The sequence below is a fragment of the Callithrix jacchus genome, chromosome 1 (genome assembly GCF_049354715.1).
Source record: "Callithrix jacchus isolate 240 chromosome 1, calJac240_pri, whole genome shotgun sequence".
Classification (NCBI taxonomy): domain Eukaryota; kingdom Metazoa; phylum Chordata; class Mammalia; order Primates; family Cebidae; genus Callithrix; species Callithrix jacchus.
Genome location: NC_133502.1, coordinates 141,595,299 through 141,623,006, shown reverse-complemented (window position 1 = coordinate 141,623,006; position 27,708 = coordinate 141,595,299). Strand labels below are relative to the sequence as shown.

At 41.8% G+C, this 27,708-nt stretch overlaps 1 protein-coding gene and 1 long non-coding RNA gene across 2 annotated transcripts in view; one reads left to right on the top strand and one right to left on the bottom strand.

The window, feature by feature from the left end:
* Positions 1–10,696: 10,696 nt before the first annotated feature.
* LOC118142906 (uncharacterized) overlaps positions 10,697–27,708 on the bottom strand; it is a 51,182-nt gene continuing 34,170 nt past the window's right edge. Inside the window, exon 4 of the long non-coding RNA XR_013535064.1 lies at positions 10,697–13,663. This is a non-coding gene — a long non-coding RNA (uncharacterized LOC118142906). The remainder of the gene's footprint in view (positions 13,664–27,708) is intronic.
* Positions 20,605–26,797, top strand: LOC100401807 (protein SPATA31F1). Its single transcript, XM_035250750.3, is given in 8 exon segments — positions 20,605–20,788; positions 21,169–22,027; positions 23,049–25,173; positions 25,176–25,511; positions 25,513–25,616; positions 25,618–26,488; positions 26,490–26,739; positions 26,742–26,797. Coding segments are annotated over 6 exon segments (3,477 nt in total). The 5' UTR covers positions 20,605–20,788; positions 21,169–22,027; positions 23,049–23,313.

The following is a 27,708-nucleotide window of genomic DNA, read 5'->3' as shown; positions in this document are numbered from 1 at the left end:
TCTAATTTTTCTGGATTAAATTGTGTCCCCTTTCAGTGAAAAAACTGCTGCTCACCTAAAGGTGCTTGGTAGAATTTACTACTTTGTCAAATTGTAACACTATGTATCAGGTAGGATAGGATTAAAGTGTTTCTAAAACACATGATATTTTATAAAGGAAAAGCCTTTATACAGCATTTATATCTAGAAATAAAAGGTCTGTGAGTATATAGGGCATGCTTGTACTAGGGTTTGGGGAAAATGTACAAGTCAGAGAAGATACTATTACTGAAACTATTTATCACCGGCTGCTTTTAACTACAGCATTGTTGCAAGCCACAGTGTGAGACAGTAAATATTTTAGACTGGCAGGCATCTGCCAACCCTGCCATTGCAGTGAGAAAGCAGCCACAGACAATATATCAACAAATGGGTATGACTGTGTTCCAATAAAACTTTATTTACAAAAACCAGGCAGTTCAATACCTGAACTATACTACATTTTCATGAAGCATAACTTTATTATAGGTAATTGTCATGTTAAAGTGTGACTATTTCAAAATGCAAGTATTTAATACAAAGTTGTATAAATAAAGTGCATAATTTTTCATGCTGTTTGAAAAAAAAAGAGGCCAAGCATGGTGGTGCATGCCTGTAATCCCAGCACTTTGGGAGAATGAGGAAGGAGAATCTCTTGAGTCCAGGAGGCTGAAACCAGCCTGGGCAACATAGGGAGACTCTGTCTCTATAAAAGAAGTTAATAGGGAGGATCCAAGATGGCTAAATAGGAACAGCTCCAGAGTGCAGTTCCCAACAAGAACAACACAGAGGGTGAGTGCTCACTGCATTTCCAAACAAGTTTTCACTGCCCACAGACCAAGAGATTCCTGGGCTGAAAAGTTTTCAGCATGGCTGGTGCCAGGGGTTGGCACACAGAAACTCACACAAATCTGGGCAGCCATTTCAACTGGTGCCTGGAATGCCTGGGAGACAGAGCCACCCACTCAACTAAAAGGGAGGAGGCTGAGACAGGGAGCCAGGCGATCTGGCTTGGCGGGTACCACTCCCACAAAACAAGCAATCTGAAATGCTCTGGATTGAGAGTTTTGCAGGAAGCACAGCTGCACCAGGGATGGTCCAGCTCAGTGGGGGGAAAGGCATCTGCCACTACTGAGGCAGTCCGCCAATACCAAGGCAGTTCACACAGCAGCTGGGCAGAGCCTGCGGCAGCTCGGAAACACCTCTGCTGGCAGACTGTGACTAGACTATGCCATGTGGGGCAGGGCATCTCTGAAAAAAGGCAGCAGCACATCAGGAACTTATAAATAAAGCTGAACCTTCCTAGGTTAGAGCACCTGGGAAAAGAGGCAGTTATGAATTCCACTGCAGCAGACTTACAGGTACCTGCCCAGCAGCTATGCATGGAACAGCAGAGCTCCCAGTACAGCATTTGAGCTCCTATAAGGGACAGACTGTCTCCTCAAGCAGCTTCCTGACCCCCATATATCCAAAGAGACACCTCATAAAGGAGAGTTCAGGCCAACATCTGGCAGGTACCCTTCTGGGATGAAAATAACAGAGGAAAAAAACGGCAGCAACCCTTGCTGTTCTGTAGCCCCCACGGGTGATCCCCAGGCAAGCAGGGTCTGGAGTGGACCACCAGCTGTCCTGCAGCAGAGGGGCCTGACTGTTAGAAGGAAAATTAAGAAACAGAAAGAAATAGCTTCAACATCAACAAAAAGGACATCCACTCAGAGACCCCATCCGGAAGTCACCAACTACAAAGACCACAGGTAGCTAAAGCCACTGAGATGGGAAGAAACCAACACAAAAAGATGAAAACACCAAAAACCCAAACAGCTCTCCTCCTCCAAGGGATCACAACTCCTCACAAACTAGGGATCAAAGATAGATGGAGAATGAATCTGATGAATTGACAGAAACAGGCTTCAGAAGGTGGGTAATAACAAACTTCTCAGAGCTAAAAGAACATGTGCTAACCCAATGCAAAGAAAATAAGAACCTAGAGAAAAGGTTAGATGAGATGCTAACTAGAACAAACAGCTTAGAGAAGAATATAAACAACTTGATGGAGCTGAAAAACACAGCATGAAAACTTTATGAAGCATATACAAGTTTGAATAGCCAAATTGACCAAGCAGAAGAAAGGATATCAGAGATTGAACATCGACTCAATGAAGTAAAATGAGAAAGCAAGTATAGAGAAAAAAGAGTGAAAAGAAATGAACAAAGCTTTCAAGAAATATGGGATTATGTGAAAAAACCTAATCTATGTTTGATAGATGTACCTGGATGTGACAGAGAGAATGAATCCAAGCTGGGAAACACTGTTCAGGATATTATCCAGGAGAACTTTCCCAACCTAGCAAGGCAGGCCACCATACAAGTCCAGGAAATACAGAGAATACAAAGATATTCCTCAAGAATAGCAACCCCAAAGCACATAATCTTCATATTTACCAGGGTTGAAATGAAGGAAAAAATGCTAAGCGCAGCCAGAGAGAAAGGTCGAGTTACCCTAAAAGGGAAGCCCAAGAGACTAACAGTGGATCTCTCTAGAGAAACCCTACAAGCCAGAAGAGAGTGGGGGCCAATATTCAACATCCTTAAAAAACTTTCAACCTAGAATTTCATATCCAACCAAACTAAGCTTCATAAGTTAAGGAGAAATAAAATCCTTTATGGACAAGCAATTGCTGAGTGATTTCATCACTACCAGGCCTGTCTTACAAAAGCTCCTGAAAGAAGCACTAAACAAGGAAAGGAACAACCAGTACCAGCCACTCCAAAAATGAACCAAATGGTAAAGGCCATTGAATGAAGAAAATGCGTCAACTAACAGGCAAAACATCCAGCTAGCATCAAAATGGCAGGATCAAATTCAGACATAACAATATTAACCTTAAATGTAAATGGGCTAAACACCCCAATCAAAAGACACAGACTGGCAAATTGGATAAAAAGTCAACACCCATCAGTGTGCTGTATTCAGGAAACCCATCTCACGTGCAAGGACACACATAGGCTAAAAATAAAGGGATGAAGGAAGATTTGTCAAGCAAATGGAGAGTGGAAAAAAAAAGAGGAGTTACAATCCTAGTCTCTGATAAAATGAACTTAATCCAACAAAGATCAAAAGAGACAAAGAAGGGCATTACATAATGGTAAAAGGATCAATGTGTTGGGAAGAGCTAATGATCCTAAATATATATGCATCCAATACAGGAGCACACAGATACATAAAGCAAGCTCTTAATCACCTACAAAGAGACTTAGACTGCCACACAATAATAGTGAGAGACTTTAACACTCCACTGTCAATATTAGACAGATCAACAAGACAGAAAATTAACAAGGATATCCAGGACTTGAACTCAGATCTGGACCAAGCAGACCTAATAGACATCTACAGAAATCTGCACCCCAAATCCACAGAATATACATTCTTCTCAGCACCACATTGCACCTACTCTAAAATTGACCACATAATTGGAAGGAAATCATTCCTCAGCAAATGCAAAAGAACAGAAATCATAACAAACAGTCTCTCAGACCACAGGGCAATCAAATTAGAACTCAGAATTAAGAAATTAACTCAGAACCGCACAACTTCATGGAAACTGAACAACCTGCTCCTAAATGCCAACTGGATAAACAATGAAATGAATGCAGAAATAAAGATGTTCTTTGAAACCAACAAGAACAAAGACACAATGTGCCAGAATCTCTGGAACACATTTAAAGCCATGTCTAGAGGGAAATTTATAGTAATAAATGCCCACCAGAGAAGCTAGGAAAGATCTAAAATCGACACCTTATCGTCAGAATTGAAAGAGCTAGAGGAGCAAGATCAAAAAACTCAAAACCTAGCAGAAGATAAGAAATAACTAAGATCAGAGCAGAACTGAAGGAGACACAAAAAACCCTTCAAAAAATCAATCAATCCAGGAGCTGATTTTTTTAAAAGATCAACAAAATAGACAGACTGCCAGCCAGATTAGTAAAAAAGAAAAGGGAGAATAATCAAATAGATGCAATAAAAATGAAAAAGGGGATATCACCACTGATTCCACAGAAACACAAACTACCATCAGAGATTACTACAAACAACTCTATGCACATAAACCAGAAAACCTGGAAGAAATGGATTAATTCCTGGACACTTGCACCCTCCCCAGCCTAAACCAGGAAGAATTTGAAACGATGAACAGACCAATAACAAGGGCTGAAGTTGAGGCAGCAATTAATAGCTTATCAACCAAAAAAATCTCAGGCCCAGATGGGATCACAGATGAATTCTACCTGACTTACAAAGAGGAGCTGGCACCATTCCTTCTGAAACTATTCCAAACAATACAAAAAGAGGGAATCCTTCCCAAATCACTTTATGAGACCAATAGCATCCTGATACCAAAACCCAGCAGAGACTCAACAAAAAAAGAAAACTTCAGGCCAATATCCATGATGAACATAGATGCAAAAATCTTCAATAAAATACTGGCAAACCAACTGCAACAACACATCAAAAAGCATATCCATCACGATCAAGTAGGCTTCATCCCGGGGATGCAAGGCTATTTCAACATATGCAAGTCTATAAACGTAATCCACCACATAAACCGAACCAAAGACAAAACCCACATGATTTTCTCAATAGATGCAGAGAAGGCCTTCAACAAAATTCAACAGCCCTTTATGCTAAAAACTCTCAATAAACTAGGTATTGAAAGAATATATTTCAAAATAATAAAAACTATTTACGACAAACCTACAGCCAATATCATACTGAACAGGCAAAAACTGGAAGCATTCCCTTTGAAATCTGGTACTAGACAAGGATGCCCTCTCTCACCACTCCTATTCAGCATAGTATTGGAAGTTCTCGCCAGAGCAATCAGGCAAGAAAAAAAAAATAAAGTGTATTCAATTAGGAAAGGAGGAAGTCAAACTGTCTCCATTTGCAGATGACATGATTGTATATTTAGAAGACCCTATCAATTTAGCCCAAAATCTCTTTAAACTGATAAGCACCTTCAGCAAAGTCTCAGGAAACAAAATCAATGTACAAAAATCACAAGCATTGCTATATATCAATAACAGACTAATGGAGAGCCGAATCATGAGTGAACTCCCATTCACAATCGCTACAAAGAGAATAAAATACCTAGGAATAAAACTAACAAAGGATGTAAAGGACCTCTTCAAGAAGAACTACAAACCACTTCTCAAGGAAATAAGAGAGGACACAAACAGATGGAGAAACATTCCGTGTTCGTGGTTAGGAAGAATCAATATCGTGAAAATGGCCATACTGCCCAAAGTAATTTACAGATTCAATACTATTCCCATCAAGCTACCAATGACCTTCTTCATAGAACTGGAAAAAAACACCTGAAACTTCATATGGAACCAAAAGGGAACCCTCATAGCCAAGACAATCCTAAGCAAAAAGAACAAAGCCAGAGGCCTCACACTACCTGATTTCAAACTATACTACAAGGCTACAGTAATCAAAACAGCAATGGTACTGGTACCAAAACAGAGATATAAACCAATGGAACAGAGCAGAGGCCCTGGAGGCAATGCCACACATTTACAACCATCTGATCTTTAACAAACCTGACAAAAACAAGCAATGGGGAAAGGATTCCCTGTTTAATAAATGGTGTTGGGAAAACTGGTTAGCAGTGTGCAGAAAGCAGAAACTGGACCCCTTTCTGACACCTTATACTAAAATTAACTCCAGATTGATGAAAGGCTTAAAAATAGAACATAATGCCATAAAAACCCTAGAAGAAAACCTAGGCAAAACCGTTCAGGACATAGGCATAGGCCAGGACTTCATGACTAAAACACCAAAAGCATTGGCAACAAAAGCCAAAATAGACAAATGGACCTAACTAAACTCCAGAGGTTCCGTACAGCAAAAGAAGCCATCATTAGAGTGAACCAGCAACCAACAAAATGGGAAAAAAAATTGCAATCTACCCATCTGACTAAGGGCTAATATACAGAACCTACAAAGAACTAAAACAGATTTATAAGTTAAAAACAAACAAACAAACAAACAAACCCATCCAAAAGTGGGAGATGAACAGATACTTTTCAAAAGAAGACATATATGAGGCCAGCAAACATATGAAAAAATGCTCATCATCACTGATTATTAGAGAAATGCAAATCAAAACCACATTGAGATACCACCTCATGCCAGTTAGAATGGCAATCATTAAAAAATCTGGAGACAACAGATGCTGGAGAGGATGTGGAGAAATAGGAACACTTTTACATTGTTGGTGGGAGTGTAAACTAGTTCAACCATTGTGGAAGACAGTGTGGCACTTCCTCAAGGACCTAGAAATAGAAATTCATTTGACCCAGCAATCCCATTACTGGGTATATACCCTAAGGATTATAAATCTTTCTACTATAAAGACACATGCACACGTATGTTCATAGTGGCACTGTTTACAATAGCAAAGACCTGGAACCAACCCAAATGCCCATCGATGATAGACTGAACAAGGAAAATGTGGCACATATACACCACCGTGGAATACTATACAGCCATAAAAATGATGAATTTGTGTCCTTTGTAGGGACAAGGATGAATCTAGAAACGATCATTCTCAGCAAACTGACACAAGAACGGAAAATGAAATACCACATGTTCTCACTCATAGGTGGGTGTTGAATGATGAGAACACAGGGACACAGAGAAAGGAGCATCACACACCGGTGTCTGTTGGGGGTGCTAAGGGAGGGACAGCAGGGTGGTGGGGAGGTTGGGGAAGAATAACATGGGGAGAAATGCCAGATGTAGGTGACGGGATGGAGGCAGCAAACCACATTGCCATGTGTGTACCTATGCAACAATCCTGCATGATCTGCATATGCACCCCAGAACCTAAAGTACAACAAAAATTTTTTTAAATTAATAAATAAAAATAAATTTTAAAAAAGAGTAGGCATACCACATTTGGTGATGTAGCTGGCAGTTGTTTTTTCTCTGTGATGGTGTGACAACCGGAAGTTAGGTGAGGCACAATTCTTTGTTGAGGGGCTTGCAGCAATGGTACTATAGTAGTGCCCAGAGGTATCTACTCTGAGGAAATGCTGAGAGTGAGCAAGGAGAGAGGTGCTCCAAGACTGGGCCATGGTAAGAGTCCAAGATCACTGGTTCCCTCCCCATACTATCACATAGCCCACTCTCACTCCCAGGTCTGCTCCTCTGAGCTTGAGTTTGTGAGGGGAGTTCTTTGAGAGACTTTCATCTACTTATTTTCCAAGTGAGTTTTTCTTCTGCATTCCTGAAATTAAAAGCTGATTAATATTCCCTTCAGTCTGGGCATATTTGCACTGTATCTTGCTGAAATTTCACAAAATATAAATGTCCTTCCAATACAAATACAAATTTTCTATTTTTATATTCCCTTGGGCATTTCAATTATGATTTTGAAGAGAAATTAAATGGAAAAGGAATCTCCAAAGGTTCAGTGCTCACTGGAAGATCTTTTATACCACGACTTCCATTCTCTCAGTACTTTCAGGAGTTTTCTCGACGAGTACATTGATATGGGACACCTGAGAACTTGCATATCTTGAGAACACTTTCTGTTCTCTCCCCTCCCCCCATTTAAAACTTGTAAAATGAAATACTTATACTACACTGTTAGGCTAGTTATGGCTGCCTAGAAAACAGAGCCCAGGCAAAGCTTAAGTACGAATTCTTCATAGAGACAGTCAATGAAAAGGGACATGAGACAGGAAAGGATGGAAAGCAAATAGAAGGTGGTGCATTACAGAGCCAGCCCAGCTATCACTTGGCCATGCAGAACATCACTGGACAGGCAAGAGAGAAATACTGCCAGGCCAGGCATGGTGGCTCATCCCTGTAATCCCAACCCTTTGGAGGCCAAGGTTGGCAGATCACCTAAGGTCGGGAGTTTGAGACCAGCCTGACCAACATGGAGAAACCCCATCTCTACTAAAAAAACAAAATTAGCCAAGTGTGGTGGCACATGCCTGAAATCCCAGCTGAGGCTAATGTGCCAACTAAGGAGGCTGAAGATGGAAAATCGCTTGAACCCAGGAAGCAGAGGTTGCAGTGAGCCGATATCTCACCATTGCACTTCAGCCTAGACAACAAGAGCAAAACTCTGTCTCAAAAAACAGAAGGAAAGGGAAAGGGAGGGGAGGGGAGGGGGGGAGAGAGAGAGAGAGAGGCCTCGTAACAATCTGTTAGAAGTGGAAAATAGAAAATTCATCTACCTATCTAATAGCCACCCTTTAAGATAGCCCTTAATGATCCCCATATATATATATATTTATACTTATATAAATATATGTTTATGTGTTTTTCTAAAGTTTTTACAAAAGTTAGAGGACACAGGCTGGGTGCAGTAGCTTCACACCTGTAATCCCAGAACTTTGGGAGGGCGAGGTAGGTGTATTGCCTGAGGTCAGGAGTTTGAGATCAGCCTGGCCAACATGGTCAAACCCCATCTCTACTAATAATACAAAAATTAGCTGCGCATGGCGGCACACACCTGTGATCCCAGCTTCTTGGGAGGCTGAGGCAGGAGAATTGCTTGAACCTGGGAGGCGGAGGTTGCAGTGAGCTGAAATCACTCCATTGCACTCGAGCCTGGGCGACAAGAGTGAAACTCCATCTCACACACACACAAAAAAAGATAGAGGACACCATATACACTTGTTTCACTTACATACAAGACCATATGTATCTACCTCATCATTTTTAATGGTAACATAATATTCCATTGTATGGATATATCATAATTTATTTAACCAGCCTCATGTTTAAGTTGTTTCCACTGCTTCACTATTCTAAATAATGATTCAGTGAATACCCTTTTATGTCTTTGTGCAAATGTGTGAGTTTATCTGTTAGATAAATTCCCAGAAGGAAAACTGCTGGATCAAAGGCTCGGTGCATTTCACACAGTACCCCTAAATGGCACTCCAAAAGTTTGTTCCAATTTATGTTCCAACCAGCATCATATAACAGTGTCTCTTTCCCATACCTCTCCTAACATATTGTATAATCAAACATTTTTATTGCCTATCTGAAATGAACATGAAATCATATTTTAACTTGAACTTTCTTATTATGAATAAAGATCAGTTTCAAGATGATGAATAAAGAGGCTTCTTACTCCTTCTCTAGCAAATCACCTCAAAACAACAAGAAAAATAGAAAACTGCACTTTGAAACTAGGAAACAGCTATAATTCAGAATCATAGTACATCAAAATGATAAATAGGTAGAGGAAATAGAAGTGTTCTGGCTCAGAAACAGTACTCAAACTCAGGAGGTTCCAGGGTTCCTTTAGAGATTAGTGTCACTGGACATCCTAACACTGTCCATTCTTCTCCATCATCCTCAGATACTGATGTTTTAACCTCTGAGGCTATCACCTCAGGACCACAAATGGCTGCTCTAGGTATAAGCATGACATCGATACTTCTCATTCAAGAGCAGGAAACAAGGGAGCATAGCTGGGGAGCTGTAAGCAAGTTCTCCTATGTCCCATCTCTTATATCAGAAAGAAACTACTCAGAAGTCCTCCCAGAAAATTTTCCCATATATTCTTAGTCTGAACTGGGTCCCATGTCCATCCTTAGATGCAAAGAAGTTTAAAAATTGGGAATCTGACAAAGAGGACCAATTGCTTTGACATATATTATTGATTAATAAATCACCCCCAAATGAGTGGCTTAAAAAACAATTAAAATACTATTATTTATCATTGTTTGGAGGACTGATTAGAATCAGCTAGGCAGTCTTGTTTGGGATCTGGCCACAGTGGTAGTCAGATAACGCTAATGCTGGATCATCTGAAGACTCACTCATTCACATATCTGTTGCCTGGGTTGAGAAGATAAACAGCTAAGGCTGTAACAACTGGGGTTCCTTGAACACCTCACTCTATTTCTATGCAGTCTCTCTGCATAATCTTCTGGACTTCCTGTATTGCTACTCAGGGATTCAAGGGCACATGTCCTGAGAAAAAAAAGCTAGACAAAAGCCATATTGCCTTTTATGACACAACTCTTACACTATCTTCTAATTGTTAAATGTGTCACATAGATCTGTTCAGTGTGAAGAGGAGAGGAAACAGACACCATCTCCTGATGATGAAGTGGTAAGTTACAGTAAAAAACATATCAGACTATAAATATTGTGGCCATTTTTGGAAAATATAATATGGTTGAACTGGCTTTTAGCAATCACAATTCATCCTGAGGAATTGGGCATTGCAGTGTATTCAGGGTTCTGCAGTTCTAACTAAAAATTAGGGTTCATCATACATTGTTGGTGAAAATGTAAAATGATGCAGCTACTATGGAAAACAGTTTGGTGGGTCCTCAAAAAGTTAAGCACAGAATTACCACATGACCTAGCAATTCTACTCCTATGTGTATATCTGAGAAAATTGAAAGCAGAAACAAAACCTTGTACACAAATGTTCACAGCAGCATTATTCATAGTAGCCAAAAACTGGAAATAACCCAAATATCCATCAAATGATGAATGGATAAACAAAATGTGGTAAGTCCATATAATTGATTATTCTTCAGCCATAAAAAGAAATAGAGTACTAAAAGATTCCACAACATGAATGAGCCTTAAACACATTGTGCTAAGTGAAAGAAGTCAGGTGCAAAAGGTTACATATTCTATGATTCCATTTATTTGAAATATTCAGTATAGGAAATTCCATAGAGATAGAAAGCAGATTCACGGTTGCCACAGACTAGGAGGAGGTTAGAATAGTAGTTGACTGCCTGATACGTACAGGGTTTCTCTTTGAGAGTGATGAAAATGTTCTAGGATTAGTGGTGATAATTGCACAATGTTGTGAATGTACTAAAACCTACTGAATTAAACACTTTAAAATAGTTAAATGGTGAATTTATGACATGTAAATTTTACCTTAATTTTTAAAATATGGGTTCAGTTAGCTAGGAAGAAGTGGGAGAATCAAGATTAGCAGCCAACTTCCTGTTTTATGAAGAAGAGAAACCCTAGCGGCCTAAAAAACCAAAAGTATTTATTTCTCTCTCATTTTTGAAATATATCATTGTGTGATATAGAATCCCAGGCTGACACTTTTCTCTTTCAGTGCTTTAAAGATGCCACTCCACTGTCTTCTAGCTTACATAGATTTGACCAGAAGTCTACTGTAATTCTTATCTTTGTTACTCTTTATGTAATGTTTCCTTTTTTCTCAAGCTGCCTTTAGCATCTTTGTCTTCATTTCTCAGCAGTTCAAATAATACATGTCTAGCTGTGTCTTTAAATGTTTACCCTGGTCAGTATTCTCTGAGCTTCTTGGATTTTTAGCTTGGTATCTATCATTAATTTTAAAAATTTTAGCCAGGCATGGCGGCTTATGCCTGTAATCCCAACAATTTGGGAGGCCAAGGTGGAAGGATCACTTGAGCCCAGGAATTCAAGAGCAGCCTGGGCAATATACGGAGACCCTGTATCTACAAAATATAAAAAATTAACCAGGTGAGATGGTGCATGCCTATAGTCATAGCTACTCAGGATGCTGAGGTGGGAGGGTCTCTTGCAGCTGAGAGATCAAGGCTGCAGTGAGCCATCATTGTGCTACTGCACTCCAGTCTGGGTGACAGTGAGACGCTGTCTCAAAAAAAAAGTTGCTTTTCTTTTTTTTTTTAATCCATGGCCATTATTTCTTCACATATTTCTTCTGTTCCATTGTCTTTCTATTCTCCTAGCATGTCAATTGAAAATATGCATGATTGTTTAATATTGTGCCACAGCTCTTGGATGCTCTGTTCTGGCATTGTTTTGCTTTTTTCACTTTTTTCTTTCCGTTTCATGTTGGATAATTTCTATGGAACTATCTTCAGGTTCACTTATTTTTCCTCCACTGTGAAGGAAAAAGAACAACTACTGGTAAGCCTGACAAAAGCAACCTTTATCTGTGTAACTATGTTTCCTATTTCCAGAATTGTCATTTTATTCTTTCTTAGAGTTGCCATCTCTCTGAAAAAATTACCCATCTGATCATGAAGGCTGTCTGCCATTTCCACTAGGTCCTTTGGCATACTAAATGTAGTTCCTTCAGTTTCTCTGTCTGATAATTTCAATATATGTATCATATCTAAGTCTGGTTATGTTCATTGCTTTGTCTCTTGGTGATTTTCTCTTGTTTCCTCATATGCCTTGTAAGAATATTTTGTTGAAAGCTGGACGTCTATGGTAAGGGAGCAAAGACTGAGCTAAATCATTTTTATGCTCGAAAATGATCATCCCTTTCCTTCTGCTAGGACTTTAGTATGGGAGATTGATTCAGTCTAGTCAGAAGCTCAGCTGTGTTTGGGTTTTGTTCTTGCTATGTTACTGTCAGTGCATAACAGACTCCAGGCTTCTCTAATATTAAGTTTGTGTTTATTGTTGAGGCTGACTTGCCAGAGGTTTGCTCAATGTCTTCCTCCATGCTCTTGATGCTATTTCAGTAGCAGACTGCAGTCGTTACTTGCTGCTTATTAGCCTGGTTGGTCGGGGTGGTGAGATTCTCTGTTTTACTGATTCAGCTTCAGTTTTAGACAAGCACTGTGCCCCTGAGTCTCAAGGAAGGGCCTTCTCCCTGAGCCTATGCCACCCCCAGCTGAAATACTTCTAATGGTCTAGGGCCTACAAAGGTAGAGAATTTTTTCTTTTCCCTTTTTCCAGCTGCAATGGGTCTTCACCTGTAAGTGATTTACAGCCTAACGATAGGACTTACTGCCCTTCACCCAGCAGCTTAAGGCTTTTGTTTCCACAGAGAAGAGAAGGGAGAAGAATCTGGGAAGGACTTGATGCTTTTCCCTTCAGCAGCTGCTCTTCATTTTCCCCAGGCTTGTACCACACGGGATATTTTTTTCAGAACTCTCACACTTCCCCCAGTCTTTCTTGTGAATACACAGTAAGGTTCATGTAAAGGACCCTGCAAGTGTGTGTGAATTCTCCCCGTACTTGTAAGCCCAGGGTTTCTGTATGCTCATGCTGGGCTACAGTTGGCCTTTAGCAATTCATTAAAACTTTTATCTGGATTCTTACAAGCTTGACTGGAGGGGAGTGGGGGAGTTGGCTCCAAATAAGCAAGTGCACCTGTACCACATCTCCTTCGCGATGTCTTTCCTTAGATTAAGGTTAATTGAGTTTACCTAGAACTTCAGCTTGCTGACAAATTCAAGAAAAGTTGTGAATTTGCAGTGTCTTGTGATTTCTTTTCTTCTTGTATGTGTGATTTCTTTTCTTTAAAGAGTGAAAGTAATGCTACATCCAACTCTCCTTTATCCTAAGAGGAATCCAGGAATGCTGAGAAACCCTATTTTGTAGTTGAATCTCTATTAGATGTACCTGAATGCAATTCTTAACTAATACAGGTTCTAACTTCATTCATCTATCAAAAGTAATGAAACCATGATGACCTGAAGAATTAGAACATTTTTAAACTTCAGGTAGGGAAAAACCTTTCTAAGTGTGACTTAAAACACAGAAACCATGGCCAGGCACACTAGTACATGCCTGTAATCACAGCACTTTGTGGAGGGCCGAGGCAGGAGGATTTCTTGAGACCAAGGGTTCAAGACCATCGTAGGCAACACAGGGAGACTCCCATCTCTACAAAAAAAAAAAAAAAGGAAAAAATTAAAAATTAGTCTGGTATAGTGACATGTGCCTGTGGTCCCAGCTACTAGGGAGGCTGAGATGGGAGGATCACTTGAGCCCAGGAGATTGAGGTTGCAGTAAGCCATAATGGCATCACTGCAGTCCAGCGTGGCAACACGGTGAGACTCAAAAAAAACAAAAACAAAAAACAAACAAACAAACATAGAAACCATAAAATAAAAAATTCAACTACATAAAATGCAAAAATTTATGTGTGGTAAAAACTCATCATAAATATCAAATGACAAACTGAGAAAAAAATATTTCTGATATATATATATACAGAATTAATTTCTTAATATTAAAAACACTTATAAATCAACAAATGATTTTTTGCCCAATAATCTGTGAGCTAAGGATAGGAAGAGATACATCACAGAAAAGAAACAAAAAGGTGATTATCATACCTTCAAACAAATTTATAAACATACAAAATACAATTTTTCACTTCTCATATCAACAAAAATAAAAAATTTGATAATATTTTAAGGGGCCTCTCTTCCTATGCTTGTTGACTTTTATCAAGTTACTTTTATCAAGTGACTTTTATCAAGTCAACAAGCATAGGAAGAGAGGTCCCTTACAGAGTTTTGGTGCGAGTGCAAATTCATACAATTCATAGGCAATTATGCAATATCAACATTTAAAATACACACACCCTTTTGACCCATTAATTCAACTCTTAGGAATTTCTCCTAGTTATATGCTCCTACCAGTGTACAAGAACTTACATGCATGAGGTTCATGTCAGCGTTATTTGGTAGAACAAAAAAACTTTAAAGAACTATCCATGGATATAGGATTGAAAATACGTCATGTTATAGTTTTGCCAAAGAAGACTGTACAAACATTAAAGAAAATTATATGCAGAAGAGATGTTCATAATAATTATTAAGTAAAATAAGAAAAGGGAAACAGTATCAAGCATGTTTCTATTTATGAAGAAAATATATCAATTTATTTATGTTTCCAATGCTAAATTAATTCTGAAAGATACATGAGTACTGCAAATTGGTCTGGGGCCAAAGATTTCTTGAGCAATACCCCACAAGCACAAACAGTCAAAGCAAAAGTGGACAAATGGGATCACATCAAGTTAAAAAGCTTTTGCACAGCCAAGGAAACAATCAACAAAGTGAAGAGACAACCCCAGAATGGGAGAAAATACATTTGCAAACTATTCGTCTGACAAGGGATTAATAATCAGAACATATAAGGAGCTCAAACAACTCATTAGGCAAAAAAAAATCTAATAATCCTATTGAAAAATGGGCAAAAGAGCTGAATAGACATTTCTCAAAAGAAGACATACATACGCAAGTCTATCAACGTAATTCACCACATAAACAGAACCAAAAACAAAAACCACATGATTATCTCAATTGACGCAGAGAAGGCATTTGACAAAATTCAACAGCCCTTTATGCTAAAAACCCTCAATAAACTCGGTATCGATGGAACGTATCTCAAAGTAATAAAAGCTATTTATGACAAACCAACAGCCAATATCATACTGAATGGGCAAAAACTGGAAGCATTCCCTTTGAAATCTGGCACTAGACAAGGATGCCCTCTCTCACCACTCCTATTCAATATAGTACTGGAAGTTCTAGCCAGAGCAATCAGGCAAGAAAAAGAAATAAAGGGTATTCAAATAGGAAAGGTGGAAGCCAAATTGTCTCTTTTTGCAGACGACATGATAGTATACCTAGAAGACCCCATTGCCTCAGCCCAAAAACTCCTGAAACTGATAAACAACTTCAGCAAAGTCTCAGGATATAAAATCAATGTGCAAAAATCACAAGCATTCGTCTACACCAATAACAGACTTAAAGAAAGCCAAATCAAGAGCGAACTGCCATTCACAATTGCTACAAAAAGAATAAAATACCTTGGAATACAACTCACAAGGAACGTAAGGGACCTCTTCAAGGAGAACTACAAACCACTGCTCAACGAAATCAGAGAGGACACAAACAGATGGAGAAACATTCCATGTTCATGGTTAGGAAGAATTAACATCGTGAAAATGGCTATACTGCCCAAAGTAATTTACAGAATCAACGCTATCCCCATCAAGCTACCATTGACTTTCTTCACAGAACTGGAAAAAACCACCATGAACTTCATATGGAACCAAAAGAGAGCCCGCATAGCCAAGTCAATTCTAAGCAAAAAGAACACAGCGGGGGGCATCACACTACCGGATTTCAAACTATACTACAAGGCTACAGTAATCAAAACAGCATGGTACTGGTACCAAAACAGAGATATAGACTAATGGAACAAAACAGAGGCACCGGAGGCAACACAACATACATACAACTATACAATCTTTGATAAACCTGACAAAAACAAGCAATGGGGCAAGGATTCCATGTTTAACAAATGGTGTTGGGAAAACTGGCTAGCCATGTGCAGAAAGCAGAAACTGGACCCCTTCCTGACACCTTACACTAAAATTAACTCCAGATGGATTAAAGACTTAAACATAAGACCTGGCACCATAAAAACCCTAGAAGGAAATCTAGGCAAAACTATCCAGGACATAGGAGTAGGCAAGGACTTCATGAACAAAACACCAAAAGCATTGGCAACAAAAGCCAAAATAGACAAATGGGACCTAATGAAACTCCACAGCTTCTGCACGGCAAAAGAAACAGTCACTAGAGTGGATCGGCAACCAACAGAATGGGAAAAAATTTTCGCAGTCTACCCATCTGACAAAGGGCTGATATCCAGAATTTACAAAGAACTCAAGCAGATTTACAGGAAAAAAACAAACAAGCCCATTCAAAAGTGGGCAAAGGATATGAACAGATACTTTACGAAAGAAGACATATATGAGGCCAACAATCATATGAAAAAATGCTCATCGTCACTGGTCATCAGAGAGATGCAAATCAAAACCACATTGAGATACCATCTCACGCTAGTTAGAATGGCGATCATTAAAAAATCTGGAGACAACAGATGCTGGAGAGGATGTGGAGAAAAAGGAACACTTTTACACTGTTGGTGGGAGTGTAAATTAGTTCAACCATTGTGGAAGACAGTGTGGCGATTCCTCAAGGCCTTAGAAATAGAAATTCCATTTGACCCAGCAATCCCATTACTGGGTATATATCCAAAAGACTATAAATCGTTCTACTATAAGGACACATGTACACGAATGTTCATTGCAGCACTGTTTACAATAGCAAAGACCTGGAATCAACCCAAATGCCCATTGATAATAGACTGGATTGGAAAAATGTGGCACATATACACCATGGAATATTATGCAGCAATCAGAAATGATGAGTTCGTGTCGTTTGTAGGGACATGGATGAATCTGGAGAACGTCATCCTCAGCAAACTGACACAAGAACAGAAAATGAAACACCGCATATTCTCACTCATAGGTGGGTGATGAAAAATGAGAACACATGGACACAGAAAGGGGAGTACTAAACACTGGGGTCTATTGGGGGGAAAAGGGGAGGGCCAGTGGGAGGGGGAGGTGGGGAGGGATAGCCTGGGGAGAAATGCCAAATGTGGGTGAAGGGGAGAAGAAAAGCAAAGCACACTGCCATGTGTGTACCTACGCAACTGTCTTGCATGCTCTGCTCATGTACCCCAAAACCTATAATCCAATAAAAAATTAAAAAAAAAAAAAAAGAAGACATACAAATTGCAAACAGGTGCTCAACCTCAGTGATCAGAGAAATACAAATCGAAACTACACTGAGATATCACTTCACTCCAGCTAAAATGATTTTTATTCAAAAGACAGGCAATAATGAATCCTGGCAAGGATGTGGAAAAAAGAGAACCCTTGTACACTGTTGGTGGGAATGTAAATTAATACAGCTACTATGGAGAACAGTATGGAGGTTCCCAAAAGAACTAAAAATAGGCTCACACCTGTAATCCCAACATTTTAGGAGGCTGAGATGGGAGGATGACCTGACCCTAGGAGTTCAACACCAACCTGGGCAACAAAATGGGACCTCGTCTCTACAAAAATAAATAAATAAAATTTTAAAATTAGCTGAGTGTGGTGGTGCATGCACCAACTACCTGGGAAGCTGAGGCAGGAAGATCACTTGAGTCCAGGAGGCTGAGACTTGCAGTGAGCTATGATCACACTACTGCACTCCAGCCTGGGTAACAAAGCAAAAACCTGTCTGAAAAAAATCGCTAAAAATATAACTACTATATGATCCAGCAATACCACTGCTAGGCATATAACTGAAAGAAAAGAAATCAGTATATTGAAGAGATGTCTGCACTCCCATGTTTACACAATAGCCAAGATTTGGAGGCAAACTAAATGTCCATCAACAGACGAACATATAAAGACAATGTGGTAAATATACACCATGGAGTACTATTCAGCCATAAAAAAGAATGAAATCCTAACATTTCCAACAACATGGATGGAACTGAAGAACATTACATTAAATGAAATAAGCCAGGCATAGCAAAATAATTTTGCATGTTCTCACTCATTTGTGGGAGCTAAAAATTAAAACAATTAAACTCATGGAGATAGAGAATAGACTGATGGTTATCAGAGGCTGAGAAGGGTGGGGGTGGGGGGGTCGGGTGGGAGAAAAGTGGATGGTTAATGTATACAAAAATATAGTTGCAGGCTGGGCATGGTGGCTCACACCTGTAATCCCAGCACTTTGGGAGGCTGAAGTGGGCAGATTGCTAGGTCAGGAGTTCAAGAGCAGCCTGACCAACTTGATGAAACCCCATCTCTATTAAAAATACAAAAATCAGCCAGGCATGGTGCCACACACCTGTAATCCCAGCTACTCAGGAGGCTGAGACAGGAGAATTGCTTGAACTTGGAAGGCAGAGGCTGCAGTGAGCCAAGATTGCGCCATTGCACTCCAGCCTGGGTGATAGAGCAAGACTCTGTCTCAAAAAAAAAAAAAAAAAAAAATATATATATATATATATATATATATATATATATTTAGATAAAATAAATAAGATCTAGTATTTAATAGCACAACAGGGTGGTTACAGTCAACAATAATTTATTGTACATTTTCAAATAACTAGAAGTATAACTGAAATGTTTGTAACACAAAGAAATGATAAATGCTTGAGGTGAGGGATACCCCATTTACCCTGGTGTGATCATTATGCATCGTATGCCTGTATCAAAATATCTCATATACCCCATAAATATATACACCTACTACGTAACCATACAAAATAAAAATAAAATAAAACATTTTTTTAAAAAAGAGAATGATGAGTAAGAAAAATAGGAGGAGACAAGGGTGCCAAAGATACAGCTATATACCTCTTCTGCCTTTTAAATTTGGTGCCATGTATAAGTATGTTTACTTTTTTAAAAAACAGTCTTAGGGATTGAAATAAAATAGATACAAAGGCCCTCCCTCCATCAAGAGGCCTCTATCCCTAATGCTCCAATCTTTCCAACAATTGCTCTCCAGTCTACTCTTCTGCACTTCTGCTAGAGATAGATTGCATTTCTTATTGCCAAATGAACTCCATGGCCCATTCCCTAGTTTCTGCATGAGCTGGTAAGTTTTTCTCCCAACAGGAACAGTCCTTTTGCCCATGGCCTGCACTATTAAACTTAACTTCAACTACCCAGAATCCCTCTCTGATGACTATGATCCTGACTATGATTTCTCTTTTCTGAAATGGAATGTTTGTGGCCAGAGCCTTGCAAATGATTATGTAAGCCTATTTGTACTGATTGTTGGCTCTCACTTTGTATGAATTAGTCTTTCTTTGAAACAACATTTTTAAGTATCTTGAGAGCAGAAAGCCAATGTGGCTCAAATGTCTTTGTACCCTCAACACTCCCCAGCTTAGGATCAAGCACATATTGGGTGCTTACCACATCTGCTGGGTGGACTAGATACTGAGGAAGGACCAAATAGCCTCTTCAGAGCTTTGGAGCCCAAGGGTTTCTTGGCTTGAGACCACCATTACCAGAGCAAGACTCCCAAGGAAATTCAGAAATACTGAGGTATTGGAGGCATATCACAGTATTTGCAGAAGCTAAGCAGGTAAATCAATCGTCTGGCTATACAAGTAATGGGTCCTGAAGTTGAATTGGAAAACACATGCCATTCCCTGCCTAAAAATTTACAAAATCCAGATTTGAGAAAATAACAAACAAACAAAAAAAAATCTCCTCAGGCAAACAGCATACATCCAACCACGAACAGCAACTAGTCACTTGTGACCCGCAGTTAGAAGTAGCCACTAACCCATCTCTGCAGGCCTTCAACTCCCTGAGCATTATTGTGCCTCCGTGGAGGGCAGCATGTACGCTCTCTCCCTACCCATCTGCAAGACTGGATTGATACAGCCACCTTGGCCTTTCCCTACTACTCTACCACATCAGCCATGGTCCCCTTCCTGCATCTCTGTTACCAGTCACCCGTTGCCTGAAACATCAAAGCTCTGCATTTCCAAGCCATAACCAGACTCCACCCTCCCTAAATTCATATGTGCTTCTCAGGTATATTTCCAAAACAAGTGGGAGAGTTAGTGGAGGTTCCTCTGGCCTAACCACTCCTTCTCATAAGGTGCCCTGTGTGCCAAAGCACTCAGTTTTCTGAGGATGGGTGACCATACAGCTGTGAAGGAGATAGCTGAGCCATCAGGCTGGTATAGGGGGTGGAGAGTGAAGACGGATTAGGAAATAGACACTGCTTATGGCACCTCCAGTCCCAAGCTCAAAAAACCCTCATCTACAGACTGAATCACCACATAAGCTTCTCTACTACATGTGCCTTATGAAACAGGAAGCACAAATGATGCAGTCTGGTGGCCTAGTTCCATCCTCTGTGAGGTAGACATGACAAGGCCTAGCACTGGGAGTATTAGGCACCAGAACCCTGAATGCTGACATACAGGGATGGCTGATCTCAGGCAAATGAGGTTTAGACCATATTGAGCCCTACTTTTATTCTGTGGGATGTTGGATATCCCTTATACACCTATGGCTCCATCTTCATCATTATTCTACTTATCTGGCAAGTGAAAAGGAGCCACCATGAATTGCATTTGGAAGCTGAAAGGAGCTGCTGCCGGGTAGGGCAACACTATGATTCCAACTGAATTAATTAAACCTCAGATAAGAAGCTTATAAGTTCTAAGTGTCCCTCCTCATAATCACTACCGCACAATTTTTATAGCATATCTTCAGCTAAATTTGTGTAATACTTTTCTTCTCAGAGACTATATTCCTTACTGGGCCCTTCCCACAACATACTCTGATTGAAAAGTCAAGATCCTCTCTATTTGGCTTGGGATGAGAACTAGATAATATGGAGTCTATCTTGCTGGATCTTGGAAGATCTCTCAATATGGGGGATTTTTCTGGTTGGTAGGCTTCCTAAGCAGAAGCCCTCTGGTTGTTAGAACTACTTACCCTTTTATCAGTTCTGCTTTTCCTCCTGTGTCATCCTCAGTATCCAGCAGGACTTCTCTGGGAATCAGATGGGAGATATAGAGTTTGGAAAAGCCTCCAAGTGAATCAGAAATAAGCAGAGAAGGAAAATGGAATAAAAAGGTGGAAGAGGCAAAGGAAATCCAGGAGAGTATATAAAATACAGATAGATATATGGAAAGGGAGTGGAAAATATATGTATGTTTTATCTCATTTTGGACATGAAAAAGAAAATGGTGTTCCAGCTTCACATTCTAACGTTTTTGTCTTTTAAGTATTACCAAAAAGTCAGGCAAAGGGCTAGAGATGCAGCATCAACAGGTAAAGTCCTAATCTTTCCTCTGACTCCGATGAATCTTGTCCCTCTATAACCCTGGAGCCAAGAGCCAAGTGCTCTGACACTGAATACTCCAATTCCCCAGACTGAATCTTCCATGGGTGGGAAATCACAACTTGAGAATGTTCCAAAATTGTGTTCCTCAATGCCCTGGAAATCAAGAATTAAGAAAGTAGAGCCGATGTTCTTAGTTGCATAAGTTACTAGTTTTATGACCCTTTGGAAGTCATTTCATCTCTCATTCTTATCCATAAAATGAGCAAAACACTGACAATCCTGACTCATTGTGGTTGTAAAAATCAAATGAAATTAGATATGGGATATCATGTTACAGTGATGCTGTTCTCAGACATGCCTTAGAGTACTGACTTCTCAGGATTATAGTCTTTTCTTGATGAGAGTCAAAGGCCTTACTATACAACTTCCTATAGGATGCCTATGAAATTATCCCAGGCTGTATAACACTGTCTCCTCATTCCTCAGATAGGAGACTTTCCCAGGAAGAAGCTCAGAAGCCACAGAAGCTGCTCTCTGTCATTAAAAGGTGATCTATTGCTCTTTGCACTCTATCAACAACCAGCCCAGCCTATGATGATTTCTTGGCTTGGCCTGGGGCAGGACTGAGAAGGATAATGGCTAGGAGGGAGACATACACGGTGGAAGCAGGGACACTGGTTGAGAGGGTTTCCAGGGAAGAGTGCTCAGGGTTTCTGGGTTCAGATGTCTCAGGAGGGATGAGCCACCCATTTCAGCTCTGTACTAGGGTAAGAGCAGTTCCACAATTCAGGATTTTACTAGTGCATAATTCATAAAATACGTTACATGGAACTGCACTCAGCTATGAGATAAGTTACCCAATTAATAGAATGGGTTTTGAATAAAGAAGTCATCCATGTCTTATTCTTTTTACAGCTATACCCTTTCAAGGGAAAATAGCTGACTCTGGATAGACTCTGCTGACATGACCTCCTCCGGTTCAGTCTTTAGGGAAGCCAGTGCTTAGGACACTCCTTAAACAGGAATCTATCATTTTATCCACTCCTTAGGAGCTCTAGAGAACAAGATTGGTTCCCAAGAGATGCTGGGTATAAATTAGGAGTACCAAATACCCCAGAATGCAGAAGTCCCATGAGGACCTCATTTTCCATAGCTTGGAAATACTGAATATAGGCTTTGGGTTTCTTAGCCTCAAATGAGACTAGTCCGGGTTCTAACTGGTGATGTTATTGGTGATCCCCATCAGCTGACTGCCTGGCTCCATTCTCCCAGCTCAGCTTTCAACAAGGTCAACAGAGAATTGACCCCAGCTCCCAGCCCTCTCTGAGGGCCATGCCCTCCCATGGGCTGTCTGAAGCCTGGCCCAACAAGTTCCAGAGTGTCAGCCCAGCCCACCACACCGTGCCAAATGCCATTTTCTTAGGAAGAAAAGCAGAGAGGTACACAACAAAAGGATACAGGCCCCAGGATTTTCAGGACTGGGAAAGGAGAGTGACAACTCCAGCCCACACTATTCCGAGAAGGCAGATGTCCCTCCATCATTAATTTTGACACATTTCCCTTCCTAGCCAGGGCTGGCTTCCTCCGGAGGGAAGTGTGTGGCGAATCCTGTGTGCAGATCCCTGCTGCCAAATCTGCAATTCGGTGGCTCTGGAGATTCAGCAATTGCTGGCGGGTGAGAACAACCAGATCTCCCTGACTTTATCAGGGCCATTGCAGGGCTCCTCTTGCCTAGAGATGCTGTTTATTTCTAGTATGAATTTAGATCAGAATCTGGAGTTTTGTTCCCAACACACTAGAGAGCTTTCACTGTAACCCCAACTGTCACAATTAATGGATCAGAACTCTTTAACCCAGTCAGCAGCCCAGTCATCAAGTACAAACAGCATCCAAGATTACTTGGCTGATCACCTCTGGCTAGGGCAGGAATTTCAAGTGCAAGATGTACTCCAGGGCCACAGAATTGGAGTTTCTTCAAGGCTTGAGGAGCCAGGGACTCCACTGAACGAGGAGGAGATGATGCAGAGAAACCCCAGCCTTATCCAGGGGAACAAAGGCCAGCATCACTTGAATTCCCAGGTCTCCTTGTTGTCCCTGAACCCAGAAACCCTGAATCCGATGCATCCAATGGCCTTGCATATGGTCCTTGCTGCCCACCTGCCATTCCTCAGTCCTGAAGTCCAGAGGCTTCTTGAGGTACATGTTAAAAAATGGATGCATTTCCAGAGGTGGGGTCTCCCCAGACGTGTGGAGAAGTCCCTGAGGCAGCTTATGCCGAACCCAACACTATATTACCAGCCTGGAAATGGACAACCACTTTCTTTCAACCTGAATAACACTTCTCAGGTCTCTCTTCACAGATTTGAGATCATTTCGCACCAGACCTGGTGTTCATGTGTGGCTGGCCAGCCCATCCAGACCTTCTGGGTTTCTGAATGGACTGTTATGAACCCAGAGCAAAGACACTACTGTAAGCAAAGCCCAAACCCTGTGGCTCTAGCCTTGCCCTCTCCAGCTCTTAAGGCCCTAAGTTGCCCCCATCCACTGTCTGAGGGACAAGATAATAACTCAGGGAGTGATCTGCAGCAGAAATGCAGCCAGCTATTCTGTGGGCTCCCTTCTCTGCACAGTGAGTCCCTGAATACAGAACCAAAGGAGGAGCCCACTTTCATGGGCTCTCAAAGCCTCTCCAAGAATGAAAATGTCCCCAAGCCCTTCTTGAAGGATCCTTTTCTCTTCAACAAACTCTCCTTCCCCCAACTACTGCCTAAAACTCCACCCCAGTCAGCCCCACTCTCTTCTCCACTTTTCCCAAATTGGGTTTCTCCATCTAACCATCAACGAGCTCAGGTCAATGTCCCATTTCTGACTCTGGCTGAGCATGAAGCCTTGGAGTGGCACCTGCTACGGAAGCAGCTGCAGCTTCAGTGGGGCTTGCCAGCTGTCCTCCAGAGGTCTCAGCACACCCAGTGCCCCATGCAGCATGAGCCCTGTGGCAAAGCTCAGTCTCCTGAGACCATGACAACTTCCCAGCCAGGGGATTCCATCTCAGTCCTCACCAGGGAACTACTCTTCCCGGGGCATGCCTGGAACCTGCTGGAATTCCACATCCAGAAACAGTTGATTCACCATCGCTGGGGCCTGCCTCAGAAGATCTGGCAGTCCATCCAGTTGCTCCTTACATCCACTGACGAGCGGACTTTGTCCTGCAGCAGCACAGCCCTAGCCAATGTGAGCATCTCCCAGCCTGCAGCACTAGAGGCCAACGGGGCTTGTGATGTGCCAACACCCACTGTGGCTCCAGTGTCCATCCCCATGCCACACTTGTTAACCCAGGTCAAGGCAATACTGCAGAACCACATTGACTCCAAATGTGGACAGATCCACCAGGGCAAGATCCCTGCCTGTGTACATAGGTCCTGGGACTGCAGAATTTCTGGGGGCCTGGCAGTGGCTCCTTTTCCCTGCATTCCAGAAAGTCAGCTCCTGGAACTGCAGACAAGTGACCCTGACCTACATGACAAAGTTATGCCCTGGATGCCAACGGCCCTTGATCAGCAGCAACAGGCCTTACCATGTACTGCCACTGAACACCCTAAGCTACTCCGAGTCTTGTCCGTGGAAGCCATTGAGAAACTGGAGACAACTTTACGGCACAAGTATCTGGCCTTCCTGTCAGGGCTGCCTGCTCTGTATATTATGTGGCACTCTCCAGTGCCCTGACCCAGCCAGTCACTAGCCAATCTGTTATCACAGAGATGGTGCCCAGGCCTATGGAAATCCCAGCAGAGCCGCCGACTCAGATTATTTCATTTGAAGATCACTGTATAAGTCTTGGGTCATACCCTCAAGACAACAACAAGACTTGTACAGACGTTGCAGAAGAGTTCCAGCCTGCAGTGCCAGTAAAAGGAACAATGGAGATGCTGCCTCTAGAAAGCTGGACACATCCTGCTATCCCCCGCTCACTCCAGACATATATCTTGACCAAACTAAACTTCCACCTGAGAAAAAAGGTCCTAGAGATACGATTGGGGAATTCCCATAAGAGCAAGGGAGTTCAGGAAACGAAGTGCTACAGTTCCTGAGAACATATTCACACAGGAGTCTCTTGAAAGTCTAAACCACCAAGGGGAGATTGCTCCAGGAACTTCCCATCGCACCAGACACTCCTGCCCCCAATCCAGAACGGGTCCGCCTTAGAGAACAGCTGGCCAGTGAGTGGAAGGCAGTGCAGCAGAACCAAAAGCAATCTAATTCCAAAACAGTAGCCCAAGGTTCTGCCCACTGGGTCTCCAAGATCTCACAACCCAATGGTGACATGACAGAGGCCCACATGCTTTGTGTTCAGGTGGAGGCCAATGTGAACAACCCCAGTCTGAAGGAACCCTGGGGCCCTGAGCCTCAAAGCCCTAGCAAGAGCAATGACCCAGCCTATATCTCCATATGAGCAGGAAAGAGAGAGGACCCAGAAGAAGCCAGGGACCATGGAGAAGGGGATGCAGGGTTTCGGCTCTCCTCAAGCAGAGAAGAAAGATGCCCTGCTGAAAACCAGAGGCCAGGAGGGATGCTTCCAAACAAGACACCCCGAGTCTCCTGGTGATGGAGCCATAGCTTTCATCTTGCGGATCCGTGTCAACACAGCCTCCAGCATCACCCTCAGCTTAAGCTCCCACAGCTACCTACAGGAGTCCCTGGGGGGAAAGAATCTGAGAATGACCTGCGAAACCGTCAAACCGAGATAAATGCCATCTTTGAACTAGCGAGGATTCCTGAGAATGCCCAGACTGTGGTGCCCCAGGCTTCACAGGGTCAGCCTTTCCTAAGCCTCCCAACTCAGAATAAGCCTTTGCAGGGCCAAACTTTTCAAGGCCAGGTTTTGCATGGGCAGGTGATGCCATCCCATACTCACAAGAGGCCCAGCCTTCCAGAGTCTAGCTTAAGAAATAAAATTAAATCTTTTCTGCAGTGTATTAACCCCAAGACGAAAGGCAAAGGGCATGAGGAACTCCATGTTCTCAGCTGCTGCAAAAGTGGCCAAAACCAGAAAAGAAAATGTTGCAAAGAACCCAGCTCCAGCCAAGAACCCTGTGGGGAAAAGTAAGACAGAGAAGCCACCAAGGTACTCCAAGGTCCAATCTCGTCCTGCTGAGAAGCTGGTGGGCCCAGCCTTCTTGGATGGTCCCCAGTCCCTAGAAAATAAGCTCCAGCTAAGCTCCAGACAACCTAGCTCTACCTCAGTCTTGGGCCACCCCCGCCATTCCCTTGGCACTGTCCTCGAGTGGCTTGTGTCACCCAACCAGGGCACCTACCCTAGCTCCTGACCCTCAGTTCAGATAGAAACATTGGTCTGCTCAAGGAGAAGATGCAGAGCCATGAAAAAGAGGTTGTAGGCTCCCCACTGCTGCATCCCTCTAGAGGAATTGTCATTTCCATAAATAAATGTGCAGGTGGGGCAGGGCACCACCAGAAATACACTCTATATGTCTCAGCAATATGTTGCTCCTTGTCTCCGCTGTATTGTCATAAGGGAAGGTGTGAGTCAGGCTAAAAAGTCCTTCCTGTCTAGGGAAAGAGTTTTAACTTACATTTCAGGTGGGTCACCTTTCCACATCAAAGAAGAAAAGCCCTTGTCTGGAGTGCATGAAGTTAAAGGTCATGCTTGATTTATGGACATTTAGCATCCACCCCACCAGAATATTTTCCACTGTCTCATAACTCCAGGGCCTAGGAGAGTGGCCAGTGCATGGTAAGACCTTACATTAGTTGAATCGAAAGTCAGGGCTGTGCAGGCAGACAAAGTATTGATCACTGTAATAGGGCTATGAGGTGTGTGGTAGTGCCATGGGAGGAAGTAATCAGCTGGTGAGGAGGAACCCACTCACAATAAAAATTACTTTGATTCAAGACCAGCCTGGCCAACATGGAGAAACCCCATCTCTACTAAAAACACAAAATTAGCCGGGTGTGGTGGCATGGGCCTGTAATCCCAGCTACTTGGGAGGCCAAGGCAGGAGAATCACTTGAACCTGGGAGGTGGAGGTTGCAGTGAGCCAAGATCACGCAATTGCACTCCAGCCTGGGCAACAAGAGTGAAACTCCATCTAAAATTTTTTTTTAAAGTTGCCAACAATTAAATATTTGAGCATTTATAATGTACCAAGTACTATGCTAAACACAACAATGAACATGACACAGGCCTTGCCCCAGTAGAGCTCATGATCCCAT